The following is a 16220-nucleotide window of genomic DNA, read 5'->3' as shown; positions in this document are numbered from 1 at the left end:
CCATGTGCACAGCTTAGATCGAGGTGCTGATAAATGGAGCAGAAATCTTGGTGTATGCCCCAAAAATCACCGAAGCCTGTGATAAGTAGTAGTGCCATCCAGTCTGAACTGTCTCAGCGATCCTCAGCCGCCGAGTTAAAACCTAATCTAGTACAAAAAAACTAAATATGAAGTCAAAAATATCACAGTTTAACTAATATAGAAAGGCCTAGAAAACTAATAAGTTTTACATATACGGATGACTAGATAAAGTGAAAATTAAGTATAAGATGATATGAATGAAAAAACCATGGTGAGGTTGATATTATAAATCAAATGAATTGTCCTCCTGGCGACAATTAGCCTGTTGCACTTATACATGGCCGATGCTACAACTGTGAAACGCCAAATGAGGTGGTCGTGACACAATGATGAATCTGCTAACTCAGCTTTTACTCTTGCCGACTTTTGCTAGCTCGTGGCTATGTACTTCTCTATTTGTCTGTTCGATGCGCACGCAAAACTAAACATGTAGCTAATGTACACGACAACTATCGCCTGTTTATGTCTATAATCTAATTATTGCTATTCTAGACAGAAGTTTTATATCCGGTTAAATAATGAACACACTATCGAACCGTGTCTTTGTTATTTTATAGATTCCACTACGGATGCTTAACACTGCGACTAACATGATAATACACTACACATGAGAGGTGGTGTATGGCCGACTTAATCAGGAGGTATTGAATAGTATATCTCTTTAGTTCTGTATCGTGCCTTAAACTAAGTAATATAACGTTAGCTGAGAGCTAATATTATCTCTCCCTACGTAATAATTCAAAAATAAGAAAATAAAAAATTGAGCCTTGTATGGCATGTGGGCAGCCTGTTAGATTACAAGACGGAGGTCGCATGTCGATGACGAAAACGTCAGATTTATTGGCTTTACCACTTTTCACGCTTAATTCAAAAACTGCCAAAATAGGTACAGAATTATACTTAAATTAGAAGAGATGGTCATGTGCATAATGCACTCGCCTCAGAGAAGCAATATCGCATCATTATTGCGTTTCAACTGCTAATGTGATTTAACCCAATATAGGTTTTGTAGGTTTTATAGTTTTGAAAATAAATGTATAATAATTTCGTTCGTTATAAAAACTTTACAGCTAGAATTTGGTCTATTACTTCTCACAGATGAAAAGCATTTCTAAACAAGCTTTCGCAGCCACCGCCTTTAGCATTTCGGCAATAATATTAATATCGTTTTTCTATAGACTAGGAAAACTAAGCGTCGATGACGTTGCATTGACAGTTTTAACATCACCTCAAAGGGTATGCGTTAAGTGTTTAAAAAAAACATTTTCAACAGATGAAAACTAACGAATGGTCTTCATTCTTTTAGAGTCTTGCACAGAACGTCGAAGTAGTTAGTTGGAAACCGAGAATATTTCATTTTCACAATTTCTTAGATGAAAGTGAATGCGACCAGATTGTTGAGATAGGTAAGACTAATTCTCAAATAGAGCATGTTTTGTTCAATTAATATAACTCTGAGTGTTTTTTAACTAGCAGGTAACAAAGAATCACTGAAAAGATCTATGGTACTTGGTAACGATGGAAAACCTGTCCTAAATCCGGCAAGGACAAGCTATGGCGCATTTTTGTCTGATCACAAAACTGCCCCACTGATTAAAAATATTGCAAGTACGTGATACGTTTGTAAATTTCGGTTTTTCACAATAACACAGCCTGCAGTAGATACCATTGTGTGTCAAAAGTAGTCTCATTTCGACAATCTTAATGGATTGTATAAAGTGTATACATAAAACAGATTAAATAAATTTAGTATCTTTAGTCGATAAGGAGTGATTTTTGAACTAAGTTGTGACAGGTGTATATTGAGGGCGGAGACATCGATAGTGATTTGACGAGAATGCTTTAACGCTTGTTTGTATTGATTGAAAATGACGTTTATACGTTAATTTCTCTATGGTTGTGATTTAGTCGATATTGACTTAGTGAATTTCTCATTGTCGACGTGATTTGTATAGGACGTATTGAGGAATGGACAGGAGTTCCAGAAGAAAATGGTGAAATCTTTTATTTACTTCGTTACAGGAATGGGGAAGAATACAAGCCGCATATGGACTGGTTCAACAATGACTTGTTGAAGCAAGTCGAACGTGGACAACGTATTATGACTGTTCTCATGTACTTATCGGATGTCGAGTTAGGAGGTGAGACTTGGTTTCCTAAACCAGATATCAAGGTCAACCCTAAAAAAGGAGACGCATTGTTGTTCTATAACGTTATGCCTACGAACAAAGCAGATGAGCTGGCCTTGCACGGGTCTTTACCAGTGATGAGTGGCACAAAATGGAGTATGACTCGCTGGATCAGAGATAAAAAAACGTAGCCACAGAAAAATTTTCCAGCCCTGGTCTTAAAAAGCGTAGTGTCTAAACACATTGTATGTTTGTAGAAGTATTAAACTATCATCATCTCCTTTTGTCGGATAGCTTCTATATGGATTGAGTGGTCGTCCACTTTATACTGCATTATAGAGCACATGTACACGTAGAGCGTATTCAAAATGTATACTAAAAATGTTTTCAACACATATGCCGTTGTTGTTTTGACTCCAATATTGGGCAACTAGGTTAAAGTGTGTTTCTTTGGGGCCGTTTGTTTGCCTACTAAATTTTGGTAGTTAAGTAGGGTTTAAAGGATATTGATGCTATATATAGTACACAAATAATGAAATATAGCTCGATATTAGCAAAAATAGCCTTATTTAGCACCAGGCATCTAATAATACCAAAACTCGCTTTCATTGAACTGGAACAGAGCATATGCGGCTTAGGCATAAATGTGCACAGCCTAAACAAATTCCAATTTTTTACCTTATTTGGAAAAATAAAATTAATGTAATGTGTTTTTCTCTGTAGTACTCTATTGTTTTTTTGGTATTGGTACGTTGAAACATAGGTGCAAGCCCTTGTTGGGCACGTCGTTGAGAAGGACTGTTACTGATAATTTTACCTACCTCGAGGATAGCCTTGCAATATTTTCACTATATATATATATATATACTTAGATACATAGGTATCCGCGTTTAAAATTGCGAGCAAAAATCAGCAAGCATCCTAACTCAATAGATTATGATGACAAGAAGAGCAAAACATTATAGTAGATAGTTACAATGAAATCTTCATTGGGCTTAGTTGCTAACGGTTTGCGGACATGTATCTACCAACTACCAGGCTGGGTGAATGTGGGCGTTTTAAGAGAGAGCTTTGGTATGTGTGATGAATTTCGGTAGCTAAGAATAACTTGTTTTGCAGTGTGTATTGTTGTCAATTTGCTGTTTGGGGGTGTACTTGTACTACCATCGGTGTTTCGGTTACACTGTTGTTGTTTTGTTGGTGTCGTGGGTGTTGTTTTGCTGTTCGAACACGTGGTCCAAAAATATGAAAAAGATAGGAATGGTTTAGTATTTGGAAATTGTGCCCGCGATGTTTGTGCGTTAGATTCTGTCCGTCCGAGCTGGAATTATGATACTCGCGGTTTGTTGCTCGAGACGGGGTGGCAGATGATTGCGGTTTGTTGCTTGAAACGGGGGTAGCAAGATATTTGGCTGTTTTTTGTCTCTGTTCTTTCCAATTCCCGCACCTTGATGCATTTGAACGGGTGGCTTCTGTGGCCATTGTAGCGGGTTGTGATCTGCGCGGCGCGCTATGTTCTGGGCTATATTTGTAACCTCAGTTTTCTTAGACTATCCTTTATATAGATATGACCGTAGCTCAGTGTTTCCTTGCGGTTTTCCTTGTTCACACATGCATATGGATGGCCGGAATGTCGTCTTGCACGATATGGGTTCTGATCAGCGGGTTTGCTTGATTCTAACTTCGGTTCAGCGCGTGTCTTTGGATTTGGCCGTCGTTCAAAAGGAGAAGAGTGTAGCGGACGAATTTGGCGAGCCCGTTGAGTTGAGGAGTCGGTGCAGTGATGGGGCAATTGGTCCGCACAATGAAAAGTCTGAGTGGCTGGAGTCAGAAGCCAGTGAGCGGCGCATTAGCAGCAGAGTTGCAAAGAGATACGATGAAGCCAGCATCAAAGAGTGTAGCAGCGATCCTAGTGAGTCTGTGTATGAGCCTAGGTGTAGTTCGTTCGTCGAAGATTGCGCGTGGGATGATAGTTGTGGGCTAGACAGCAACAGACTCACGAATAGGCCTGATACCAATGCGCTGCCTGTTAACAGGTCTGTCAGCGATAGGCCTGGCGGGTGGTCTGGCGACAGAGCAGGTGGCGGGTCGAACAAGGACGTGCCTAGCGAAGGGCCGAGCGGTGGTGGCGATGGGTCTGATGATGGCAGTGGTCCCAGTGGGTCTGACGACGGTGGGTCTGACGACGGTGGGTCTGACGACGGTGGGTCTAACGACGGTAGGTCTAACGACGGTGGGTCTGATGGGTCTGACAGGTCTGACAGGTCTGACAGCAATGGTTCTAATGCACCTCCTGATGCCGGCGCCGACAGAGGCGAATCTGGTGGATCTGGCAGCGGCCCTAGCAAAGACGGCGGAGCTGGTAAACCCAACAACGATCCTAACAGAGACGAATCTGGTAAGCACAATGGCAACCCTGGCAAAAGAGAGTCTGACAAACGCAACGGCGACCCTAACGGCGACGAGTCAGCGACGTCCGACAAGGACCAGGACGGCGACGGTTCCAATAGATCCGATAATAGTTCTGAGGGCGGGCCCGATAATGACAAATCTGAGGTCGGCGACAGATTTGATGGAGGGCTTGGTGATAAACGCGGTTCGGCGCTAGGGGGTGCTGGTTCCGAGAATGGCGGGTGCGGTAGTGAAACGCGTGATGGTGAGTTCGACAATGGGCGACGCGGCGAGGGGGGAGAGGGCTTTGGAGGGCGGTCGAAGGAGGTCAAGGAACCAAGGCCCGCGCCAATCGAACAGCGGACGGACGGTTTATCGCAAGATTTTCGCAGAAACAGCAGGATAGCGTCTGGGAGGAGGAACAATAGAGCATCTGTTCGGTCTTTTGCCGATGGCCGGGGTTTTGGTTATGCCGCGCCACACTCGGCATTGGAGACCAGAATCGATGTCAGGAGCATTGGCAATAGGCAGGTGAAGATGATAGCTTACGGAAGTGAAAGGACGCCTCTGTGTCTGGTGAATGCGCACCACAACAGCCATGTGCGTGGGTCATATAGACTGGACTTGCAGAATAAGGCGCCGGTGCAGTCGGAGAAGTTAGCCAAGTTACAGGCTGTGTTTTTGAAGCCTCCAGACGCGGGTCGCAACGAGCCGGTGAATGCGGCCCGAAGGAGTCAAGCAGTTGTGGTTCATGGCCGTAAAAGTAGGCTCTACAGAGGTGCCTCGGGTAATGAGGAGGGGAGTGGTTCAGACGCGGCCAGACATAGATATACGACTCATTTTCCCGATACTGGGAAGACGCCGGGCGCTGGAGTACCGAGGGGGGCAAGAGGCATGCAAGATGGCGGGAAGTGGGGCCGATCCAGAAATTTTGGCTACAGCCTCGTCGGACCGTGTGCGAAGGGCGCCTCGCGTGATTTACCTGGCGAGAACGACGTTCGTCCTGTTGTTGGGTTGTCGGGTGCTGCGGATGCCCGTCGGCTAGGCGGGTCTGGCGCGGCGAGCGGTGCCGAGAGTTGCGGTTTCGAACAGGGTCCGACTGGTTTGGACGAAGTGCGTTTAGAGAGGGAGTTGAGAGACGTTGAGGCGGGCCGTTTGGCATTAGCCGTCGAGCCGTCGTCGACTGGTTCCGGGGCTGAGACGGATGCGAGCGTTCCGGTCGTTTCGAGCGAGGGAGGCGATGGTGCTGGAGAGCGGGAGGTCGGCGCGGCGAGTGGGGGGGCGTTTGAGTTGGTGGGTGCTGAGGGAGAGGGCGCCGCTGGCGTGTTGGGAGAAGGCGAACGCTATGGAGAGGAGGACGCGGATGCTGAGTTGGGAGGTGGCGTGGAGCGTCAAGAGAGTGGCGCAGATGTGGAGGAGCGTAGTTTGTTTGCGTCGGTGGTAGAGGGCGAGGTGGCAGAAATGATACGCGGCTTGGCGAGTGGCGCGGGTCCTGAGGTGAAGAAGGAGGTTGAGTCGGTTTTGGAGGACAGCGGGGCGACGGGGGGGGGGGAGTGTCGTGGTGAGCGATCGAGGCGAGAGAGAGCAGCTGGACGCGGCGCTGGGTGGAGTTGAAGAGGGGTTGATGGGGGAAGCGGGTGAGAAGGGTGAGGGTGTGGGCGAGGAGTACGCGAACGGCGGTCAGTCTGAAGAGAGTCTTGATCTTTCTTCGGACGAGCACGAGCTGGATGAGGTGGTTACAGAGGCGGATGATTTTTTGCGGGAGATGGTGGGCGATGCACCGATTAACCAGATTTTGGAGATGAGTAGAGACGTGGCGACGGGCATAAACAATTTGAATCGTTTTTCGGAGCTTTTGGAGCATACTAGAATTAGCCAGATATTCAGCGAGGACAAGTGGAGGAGTTTTCTCGAGACCAGTCGTTATGGGGTAGAGAGGGATGGTGGGATGAGGGACGGTGGTGCCGGTATGAACGTTACGGAGCGCTTGGCGAGGAGGCATGGTTCGGATGGAGCGTCTACCGGCTCTGGTGGCGTGAGGGGGGGTAAGAGAGCTGATGGTGGTGGCGAGTTGGGGAGCGCGCGTTCGGGGCCGCCCGGGGGTCTCGAGTTTTCGAGAGCAGGTGCGGAGGTGAAGAAGAGAGGGGAGAGGTCTCCGGAGTTGGTCGAGGTGGGGGTTGGAGGTGGGGGCGCGAGAGAGTCGAGGTCTGAGTCGTCGAGCGGATCCGCGTGGACGGAGGAGTCGGGAAGGGAGAGCCGCGATACGGAGGGGGGCGTGGGCGAGGCGGTGCGTGGTGAGGAGTCGACGGAGGGGGTTAGAGGTGAGGATACGGAGGGGGTGGGGGAGTTGTTGGATGCCGTGGTGTCCGTGAGGAGGCCGGTTTTGGGTTTGGCGGCGAGTGGGTCGAGGGTGGAGAAGCCGGGGAGGAAGTTGAAGGCGAAGAGGCTCGAGGGGGCGAACCTCGGTGCTCAGTTGGGCAAGGGTGCGGCTGCGAGGTCGGGGGAGAGTGTTGCGGAGTCCGTGTTGGCGGAGTCGGTCGTCGATCGTGTGGCGAAGAAGGAGGGGGGTGAGGTGAATTTGGAGTCGGGGGTGGGATTGGATGAGAGCCGGCCGGCGGAGAAGGCGTCGCTGGGCTCGAAGGAGGGGGGATCGGGGAGGTACAAGTCGCCGCGCGTGGGTGCGAGACACAAGGGGGGTGGGAATGCGAAGTCGCATAAGAGTCATCGGGAGAATGCCCAGCAGAGTGATGGACACGGCGAGGAGGCGCCTCGCCCGAAGCCGCAGCTGAGGAGGAGGGTTACGTACAGCCTCAGGCTGAGGAGGGGTGAGGTGAAGTGGGTGGTTGGCGTTGCGCCGGGGAGGTCGAAGTCCGCGGCGCCGAAATCCGAGGCGGATGCCGGAAAGAGGGAGAGAGAGGGGGCGGAGTCGCGGTTGAGGAAGTACCCGTCTTACATGAGAGGGGCGTATCGTATGAGTGGGGCGAGGAGGGGGAACGAAGAGGACAGCGAGTTGGAGGTGGAGGAGATTAGGCCGATTTCGGTGAACGCCCTGATACCGAACAAGAGCAACTTCGATTTTTTGGAGGAGGACGTGTACGGGTTGGAGGCGGATGAGCACTTGGAGGGCAGGTTCGATTACACGGGTTTGGCGGACCGCAGGTTTTTCGAGAGGGCGTCCGATCACTTTGACAAGCACGCGAGTTGGTTCATGCGCGCGATGAAGGAGAGCAGGAATTATTCGAGCGAGATGACGACGGAGGTGATGAGGAGCTTGTTTTTGGAGGCGCTGCAGTACGATCCCAAGATGTTCACGCAGCCTTCTAGGTACATCAGGGGGAAGAGTAAGGAGGGAGCGGGCGGGAGAGCGAGTACGGAGGCGTACTGCGCGCGGTACATGTCCGGTTTGAAGAAGCACATATACTTTTGGAAGGTGGCGAGTGCGGCGGGGAAGTCGGGGGCGTCGCCGAAGGCGGGGACTGGGAAGTACGTTGGGCGCCAGGGGAAGAGGCAGCACCAACACGCGTCGCCGAAGTCGAGGACATTGGAGGTGGGGTCGCCGAATTTGTGGGGGGGGGGGACAGGACCTGCGCAACGCGAGTGGTGGCCAAGGTCCGTTGGTGCCTCGGGGAGAGGGGCGAGCGCGTCCGCCGTCGGTTCGTTTGAGCAGCGCGATGGAGCACAGCAAGGAGGAGGTGGTTCGAATTCTGGCGGCGACGCAGCAGACGAGGGTGGTGTCTCGCATTTTCTACGGCCAGTTGTTGGGTTTGGACGGTTTCCATGTGGACAACATCCAGGATTTTCCGGATTTCAGGAACGAGAGTCGATGGGAGAACAAGTGCACGGAGCAGGAGGCCAACATATTTTTCGATTTTCTGCTGAACAACATTCACGACACGAAGGTGTGTGAGGCGGTGATTTTGGCCTATCGCAACTTGCTGTCTCCGAGGTATTTCTTGATGCGCCTCATAGAGGCCTACGTGGAGGTGATGTACGTGGAGGCGGACATTCCGCCGATGCCGGAGGACGTTGAGTCGCGCTCGTCGGGAGAGGGTCGCACGCGTCAGCGGAGCTCGTCCTGGAAGGCGGGAGATGGGGGGGGCAAGGTGGGAGCGGCGCCGCACGATGCGAAGTCGCCGTTGCCGCAACACAAGTCGAAGAGGAGCCACCGGACGGGCAAGACGCTGGACCGGACGACGACGAGTCCGCCGACGCCGGCGAGCAGGGGAGGCGCGGAAGGTGGTTTCGCGTCGTCGCCCGGGCTCACTGGTTCTCCGCCGAGCGGTGCGTTGCTTTCAGGAGCGGGCGATTTGGATTCGAAAAGGGAGCAGCAGCCTGCGTCGTCCGCCGCGCCTTCCGTGCTGAGCAAGTCTGCGTCCGACCACATGGTGCTGGCGCCGGCGACTTCCCCGGGGGGGGTCGGTGCGGCTGGGCATCAGTGCGAGCGGCGCGCCGTCGAGGAGGAGCGTCCGCCCAGAGCGGCGGCCGATCAGGGTGGGGGGGGGTTCAGCGACGAGGGGTCGTCTTCGAGCGAGTTGAGGCAGTCGGTTTCCAAGACCCTTTTGTCGATTCCTGGATATTCCCTTTCGGATAAGAGTTACGTGAAGGTGGGTCACATTTCCAAGATGATGTTGCACAACTTTTTCAAGAAGTGGATGTGGACTCAGTACACGGACTTCTGGTCGGACTTGGTTTTGGAAGTCATGTTCGGCATTTTCGCGGACATTCTTTACCTGTTCGGGCACTCGTTCGACAAGCAGATGACGCAGCTCGTGTACAGGTCCCAGGAGGACGCGTACCAGCGGATGTTGGACGATCCTTGCTGCCTTCAGCTGTCTCACAATTTTATCAAGATTATTGCGCGGCAGAGAGTTTCGCGCGGCTGCAACCGAGTGATGTCTCCGCTGGAGTACGACCAATACGTGGTCGAGAGTCTGGTCGCGGAGCAGCTCAAGGCTTCGGCCGCCGGTTCTCAGGGTGCCGACTCGCCGTTCGGCGCGTTCGGTGCGCGCTCGCCTTGCTCGGCGACGGATTCTGCGGAGAGGGCGTCCGAGTCGTCCGCGTGTTCGTCTCCTCACCGCGGTGGAGGGAGGCCTATTTCCAACTTTCTCCCCACGTCGGCCTTTTCTCCCTCTTCGATCGCGGCCAGTTCGAGTCCCCACTCGAAGGGCTCCTCGGAGAGGGAGCAGGAGTGCAGCATTTTTCCGGCGCCCTCTTTGGACGAGTCGACCATCGAGAGCCTGTTGCTCGACAAGCCGCTGGACCTGTTCAGCATCCAGCCGCTGGAGGTCGCTCGGCAGAGGTGTCTGCTGGATCACCGGCTGATGTGCAGCATACCCATAGAGGACTTCATATGGTACGGGCAATATCCGGACCAAGTCCCCATCATCGCTCCGATAGCTCAAGACTTCAATCGCACCAGTTCGTGTGTTGCCAAGTACCTGTTCGAGGCCTCGGGTCTCCTGAGTCGGGTCCAAATCCTCCAGTACTTCATTACGTTGGCGAGCGAGCTGCTGACGCTTCAGAACTACCACGGGTTCCTGGTGTACATATCCGCGCTTTCTCAGATTTACATTTCCCGCCTAAAGAAGACCTGGAAGAAGGTCGACAAGAAGGTGAGGAAGCGGTTCATCGACATGCAGCAGCTGGCGCTACCCACGAACAACTTTGCCGCGCTCCGAAGCCACTGCGAGAACGTCAACTCTCCCTTCATCCTCCCCCCGGCGGTTTTCCTGAAGGACCTGATCTTCACCTTCAAGGGCGGCAACGATCCCGGGTACTTCGAGAGGGACACGCAGAAGCCCGTTGTCCAGAAGGAGAAGCTGCTGCTCCTCGGGAAGATCTTGGCGCCTATTCAGACGTCGAGGAGGACGAAATACAAGTTTTGGCCGCTGAAGCCGATCCAGCAGCTTCTGATTGGGAGCAAAACGGTTTACACGAACGAAGAGTTGGAGGAATGGGCCGTCAAAGAATAAAACAAAAAAGCGCCAGGACGCGTGCGGGTGTTGCTTCGTTTGTGGGTCCGTTTCTAGCGAGTGCGCCGGTGGTACGCGACGGGGGGAGCCGCGTGCGGGATGGACGTCGCGGCGGGCGTTCGTTTGTTTTTTGGGAGTTCGCGTCGAGGTGGCTATAGAGCGCGGGGTCGCCGACGGCAAAAAAAAAAAAGGCACTCTCTTCAGAGAAGCAGGCCCCGCGAGAGCGCATCCGTGAAGCGGCCGAAGACGGCGGTGCGCGCCCAGTCTCGTGAGCTCTCTGGGCCGAAATGGGGACGGTGCGTGCATGTGAAACACCGATGAAGGAGGAGGGTTACAGATAGAGGTGCTCAGGTGAAAAGTGCTATTTTCGAACGTGCGCGAATGGCACACAAAAGCTGCGAGACGTAGTGTGCCATGTCGTGTACACCACGACGCGTTGGCCGCCGAACCACACGCGACTCCTCACCACCAGGTGATCCGGACAAAAAAGCGGTCGTCAACTAAAGCTGCATATGGTGTGCGCGCTTTCGCAGTAAAGAAGCGTTTGACTATGGGAACATGCACGCTTCTCAACCTTGAGAGACAGACGCGAAAAAGTAACCGCAGTGTATTTCTCAGAAGCGAAAAGGGCCAGTGACTTCACACACGTCAAACAACGGAGGTCAAATGACGTCCCTTCTAGATGAGAGTTGTCGTGCGTGCGCGTGCGGACCTGCCAGCATAGTGAGAACGGGTCACAAAACCGAGTTGCTCCAAAATACAAGCTGTTGACAGGTAAAGTCCAAGAAATTTATTGTGTGTAAATAACATGACACTGAGAGTTCTCTCCCCTTCACCCACGGACGCCCTCTCCCAACGAGACAGGCTCGCCATACTTTCAATCCCTCAATGCCATGATCCCTCGCAACGCAGGGCGAACGAAGGGAGACAGTGTGTGCGGTGACGGCGGCCCCTGTCGAACTGCGGACGCGTCAGTCCTGAACGCCACGACGCCTCCTCACAACGGCGGAATGTGGCAGTGAGAGAGAGATCACCCGGCAGATGGCGTTGTGTACCGCGCGCGTCATAGAGAATCATTTGTTTTTCTTGCATAGGGGGGGCAGCACATAAAAATAGATTTTTCCGTATATGGAATCAATACATCTAATTACAAGGAAGCGAGTCTTTTCATGAATTAATTAAGCGCGTGACTCGATCATACATGCTGCAAAAGGATGCAAACTCAGAGTCTGAAGGAATCTGAAGCATGCAATAGAGCAGGTGTAAGCGTTGTCGGTCGAGGGGAAGGGAATCGAAAAATTCGCCAGTGATGCGAGCGATATTAACGAACTGTCTATTATTGAGTAATCGTTTGACCTCTTCATCGTTGATGCGGGGAACAATACGAGACATCGAAAAGTACCCTGGTGTACATGAATCCTGACTGGAATTGGGATGATTCTGAAAAGGATCTTGAAGATATGCTGGGTTGGGTGACCAGGCAGGAAAGAACGAGAACGAGGGGTGAACGGGTATGTGCTGAGGAGAGGGATCGTTGAGGGGGGGCACGGGCAGGTGATTAGGATCCGGTGGATGAGCATTGTCTGAAGGGCCAGGAGCCGGTTGGAAGAATTTGGGATTTGAAGACTGCTTTTTTGAGTTGTTGGGGGACGTTGGACGTTGTTGGTTGTTTTGGGGGGGAGGGTTCTTGTCCGGATATGTAGAGTCGTTGTTACGCTTTGTGGGCGGACACGTATAGACGGATGAAGAGGAGGGGTATACAGAGGCTTGAATAGAGCGCTTTTTACCATTAGGCTTTGTAGTTTTTGCGTGGTCGCTGGAAGGTGGCGCACTGGGTTGGGCGGAGGGATGCAGAGTCTGCAGGTATTGCTGAGACGAATTAGGGTGGTTTTGGAAAAAGAGTGGGAGCGAAGGAAAAGCAGCGCCATGGAGAATAGAGGGTGGATAAAAGTTGAAGTTTTGAACCGAAGGGTCAAACATATTTGAATTACTATTGATGTAGATTTGCTTTGGATAGAAATTACCTTCCTTTGTAGGCAACGGAATGGAGCCGCAGCCAGGAGAAAGCTGTTTGCCATAAAATTCTGGACGAAAGGCAGCCGAAGGAGGCATAGGATAGTGACCGTCACTGCATGAGAAGTCGTTTTTTGAAGAAGCGTCGGATAGATGACGTTGTCTTTGACCAGCTAGTAGTTGTGCGCCGTTAATAGAAGAAGGTGCAAGTGTTTCGGGTCCTTTTACGCCGTTTTCAGTAGAATTTGGCACAGACTGACCATTACCTGCCTGAGCTTGGCGAGCTAGACTTGATGAAGCATACATTGCGTTTTGATTTGAAGGTACAGAATTTTTTGTGTCTGCAGAATGAGAAGCGTAATTTGTGACAGGTTGGCCAGAATCGAAATTGCTTAGGCTATTCAATTGGTTAGAATTCGAAGGCTTCACCGCATTCGCCTCTAGTTCTTCACCTTTCACCGGATACTCTCCAGACTCTTGAACTGCACCTAAAACTGAGGATATTGGCTTTTTCTTTTTATTCTTCTGTGATCTCGAAGAAGACATCAATCCTCCTCCTTTCATTTGCTTGATTATCTTTTCTACCTCACGCGTCTCTGTGTTTAGTTTGTGATTGACCAGCTCATCAGTTGTATGCTGGCGAAACAAAATTTCGCTCTGTTTAGTTGAACCATAGCCGGAACCCCGAAGCTGTGGCGCTTCTTGCTGCTTCCAACCAGCTGCCTGTTTCGCCGGTAGCAGAGAATCGCCGTGAACGGTAGAAACTCCACCCTGTCCCCTAGGATTCAGGGTTTTATTCATTATATGACGTACAGACGACGTGAGTACAGACGACGAAGGCGGTCTGTGCCTGTCTCTACCACTCCCATTCATTGTACCTGATAAATTTGATTCCTTTCGACCTTCATGCGAAGTTGCCTCATTTTCACTGCCTTTAGAAGCTCTCTTACTTCCCCCTCCTCCATACTCGCCCATCTGACTATTTTCCTTATCTTGATGGTTGGCACTGGTACCGCTCCCCGATTCGTCGTTCTCCTTAGCTTTTTCCGATACCATGTTTTCAGACGAAGTCGTGGATTCCGATGCTTGCAGACCCTCATTTGACTTCACTCTCGAAGACGTGCCTTCAGATCCCGATTTTGCGATATTTTCTGATTCATCTAAATCTCCAAAATTTCTTTCGCCACCTGACTTCCCTCCTATTACCGCCAAACCATTCGAAAATATCTTGCCACTGGCCTTTTCGTCACTTTCAGATATCGGCATCGCACCTCCATCAACTTGTTTTGCTTCAGACTCCTCTACTGTCCCCTCTGCCGTCCCCAACTTAGACATCTGAGGAAATTGCATGTCATCCGTAGACGATGACCGTAGCTCCTGGTCTTCTTCCTCTTGCTGTGTATCCATCATGTCTTGATCTCCCCCACTATCTGAATTATTCTGACTACCATTGACCCCCGTCTTTGTTGTACCACCACTCTGGTAACAGGAATTACTAGACTGAAATGAGGACATGTGTAGCATTGAACCCATCGCCATTTGTAACTTCATCTCTTGTATCTTTGCCATTTCCCTCTGCGCCCTGGCCGCTAACGGAGACTCCAACCCTTGCATCTTGACCTTGCTCTGAATAGCCAAAAAAGCCTTTCTCAACACCTGATAATCCTCTAGGTTCTCCATCTGTGATAACCATTGTTCCTGCGCTGCCCGATTGCTATAGTATGTTGCCGACACTCGCCCATATAACTGATCTTCGTGCAACTGAACAATCGGACGCAATAATTCAAATTTGTTTGAACTTGATGCCAAGTTTCTCAAACTGATCACGTCCGGATCATTCGCAATTGCATTATACCATTTTTGGTGCGACAGTGGCAACGCAGTTAGATCAACATCAAAATGGTGGTTGTTCCAATGCGCCGTGAGTGCTGCACCAGACCTTTGACTCCATTGCACCTTTCCGCCATTTTCAAATTCAAAATACGTCCACCAAAGATCTAATAGCACCGCAAACTTCCATAACAGTGTAGAATTTGGCGGCCCAATTTCTGGATGCGCCCACGCAAACAACACTAACGCATTTTCCTCGCTTTCCAAGTATAGGTAACCTTTTCCTTGGCGCTGGCGCATGTTTATTAATGCCTCTTTATACGCGCCCAAATTTTAAAATGGTATATCGAAGGCTAATAATTTTCAGTTTTATTTACAATTTTATGTATGCGAGTAATAATTTCAACTACTTGTTAAAGTTCACTCCAGCCTTTGCAGTTTAAAAATGTCAATTATTAACATCATTAACAGCACTAGAGTTAGTATATACTGTCAAAATGGTAAAAACAGTACAGAATATTATTTGTCAATATACATTAATAATTAATTTATTACTAAACTTAGATAATATGAAGAAAAAAAGTCATACAATATATACTACAAAATAAAAAAACATGTGACAATCAATTTTGTAGATAACATAATTTATTATAAAGTTTTTATACGGGAATTCATACTGATGTAATCATATTTGTACATTTGCTCTATTATTTGTTAGCGTTTCGATATTAACGAGATACTTTACGCCAATACAACTAAAACATTAATACAGTCACACACTGTTATATTATTTACATGCTTTATTTATTCAAATGTTACAAATTCGCACACTGCAATTTTCAAATTATTTTCATTATTTAGCGCTTTAATTAAAAAAACAACACTTTTAAATACAAATGTTAATAATGCTGCATGTAAAAACAATTATCAAATAAGACAATCAACCTTTTGTAATGTTTGTATTAAATACTCAAATTTTCACAATGTCGGTTTTAAGCAAAGTAAAGTTTCTTGCATCACTCACTTCAATTGATTGATAATGTATTACACCCTCACATACATCTTGTACACAAAACGCCTATTAGTAAGCAAATAAAAGGGGTATAATGTGCCGTACCTGATACAATTAAAATGAGTATAAGCACGCCCCTGATTGAGATAACTATAATACTTCAGTAAAGAGAAATGAAGGAAACTAAAATTTGATTAATTAATTAATAATAATTATGTAATCATTTGAATTAATCAACATTGTAAAATTATGTTCTCCCAATACTTGACCACTATTTCTCAACACGTACTTTATTGATGATTGTCTTTTAACCAAACGTCTATTTACCCAACTCGACCGAATAGTACAACAGCTTTACTAGCTGAGACTATATATAGTGTCAGCTTAAAATTTTTAATATGTGCTTTTAAATAACACTTTCATTAAGTAGATGTAATTATTATTATTATAAAAATTTTGTTTAAGTTTTGATCACATAAAAAGGATAAATCGTTTGACAAGACAGACAGTTATGGTCGACGTTACTCGCAAATTCGACTTATTTCCTTTGCTCTTTTCTTCCGGAAACTCTCTATGAATGTTAAAAAGTAACTAAAGACAATAACCTAAACACTTAAAACACGTTTATTTTTTTTTTTTGATATACCAACATATCAGATGATCCATTTACATCAAATTCTTCTCAGTTTTGTGTCATAGTTTCTTGAACTAAAACAGAAGCCGTTTAGTTGACGAGATGTTAGAATATTATAACACAACACATAATACACCCATTTTCTTGAAAAAGAAGAA

At 48.7% G+C, this 16220-nt stretch overlaps 3 protein-coding genes across 5 annotated transcripts; 2 read left to right on the top strand and 1 right to left on the bottom strand.

The window, feature by feature from the left end:
• Nucleotides 1-1045: 1045 nt before the first annotated feature.
• Nucleotides 1046-2643, top strand: LOC126320393 (uncharacterized). 2 transcript variants are annotated; one of them, XM_049993853.1, is made up of 4 exons: nucleotides 1046-1317; nucleotides 1388-1487; nucleotides 1555-1689; nucleotides 2037-2643. In XM_049993853.1, the coding sequence occupies exons 1-4, from the start codon at nucleotides 1180-1182 to the stop codon at nucleotides 2399-2401; spliced, it is 738 nt and encodes a 245-aa protein (XP_049849810.1). In that variant the 5' UTR covers nucleotides 1046-1179; the 3' UTR covers nucleotides 2402-2643. The 2 variants fall into 2 exon arrangements, with proteins under 2 accessions (XP_049849810.1, XP_049849811.1); XM_049993854.1 differs by having other exon boundaries at nucleotides 1085-1317; nucleotides 1558-1689; nucleotides 2037-2642.
• Nucleotides 2644-3041: 398 nt separating this feature from the next.
• Nucleotides 3042-6215, top strand: LOC126320481 (hornerin-like). The gene is made up of 2 exons (XM_049993982.1): nucleotides 3042-3284; nucleotides 3760-6215. Exons 1-2 carry the CDS (start codon nucleotides 3188-3190, stop codon nucleotides 6213-6215), a joined length of 2553 nt encoding a protein of 850 aa, XP_049849939.1. The 5' UTR covers nucleotides 3042-3187.
• Nucleotides 6216-11680: 5465 nt separating this feature from the next.
• Nucleotides 11681-15799, bottom strand: LOC126320469 (uncharacterized). Of its 2 annotated transcripts, XM_049993966.1 has the most exons (3): nucleotides 15718-15799; nucleotides 15534-15611; nucleotides 11681-14846 (listed from the first exon to the last, which is right to left on the bottom strand). In XM_049993966.1, the coding sequence occupies exon 3, from the start codon at nucleotides 14714-14716 to the stop codon at nucleotides 11741-11743; it is 2976 nt and encodes a 991-aa protein (XP_049849923.1). In that variant the 5' UTR covers nucleotides 14717-14846; nucleotides 15534-15611; nucleotides 15718-15799; the 3' UTR covers nucleotides 11681-11740. The 2 variants fall into 2 exon arrangements, 1 of the variants encoding a protein (XP_049849923.1); XR_007558099.1 differs by lacking the exon at nucleotides 15718-15799 and having other exon boundaries at nucleotides 15477-15585.
• Between the last annotated feature and the right edge of the window lie 421 nt (nucleotides 15800-16220).

The sequence above is a fragment of the Schistocerca gregaria genome, unplaced genomic scaffold (genome assembly GCF_023897955.1).
Source record: "Schistocerca gregaria isolate iqSchGreg1 unplaced genomic scaffold, iqSchGreg1.2 ptg000720l, whole genome shotgun sequence".
NCBI classification, from domain to species: Eukaryota; Metazoa; Arthropoda; class Insecta; order Orthoptera; family Acrididae; genus Schistocerca; species Schistocerca gregaria.
Note: the sequence above shows the minus strand (reverse complement) of the source record. Positions and strands in the feature narration are given on the sequence as shown.

Bases quoted from the DNA above. Each gene is read 5' to 3' on its own strand.
- LOC126320481 (XM_049993982.1), top strand. From the start codon at position 3,188: ATGAAATCTTCATTGGGCTTAGTTGCTAACGGTTTGCGGACATGTATC. The intron at 3,285-3,759 runs GTATGTGTGATG...CAGTTTTCTTAG, and splicing joins CGTTTTAAGAGAGAGCTTTG to ACTATCCTTTATATAGATAT.
- LOC126320469 (XM_049993966.1), bottom strand. From the start codon at position 14,716: ATGCGCCAGCGCCAAGGAAAAGGTTACCTATACTTGGAAAGCGAGGAA.
- LOC126320393 (XM_049993853.1), top strand. From the start codon at position 1,180: ATGAAAAGCATTTCTAAACAAGCTTTCGCAGCCACCGCCTTTAGCATT. The intron at 1,318-1,387 runs GTATGCGTTAAG...TCATTCTTTTAG, and splicing joins TTTTAACATCACCTCAAAGG to AGTCTTGCACAGAACGTCGA. The intron at 1,690-2,036 runs GTACGTGATACG...TGATTTGTATAG, and splicing joins ACTGATTAAAAATATTGCAA to GACGTATTGAGGAATGGACA.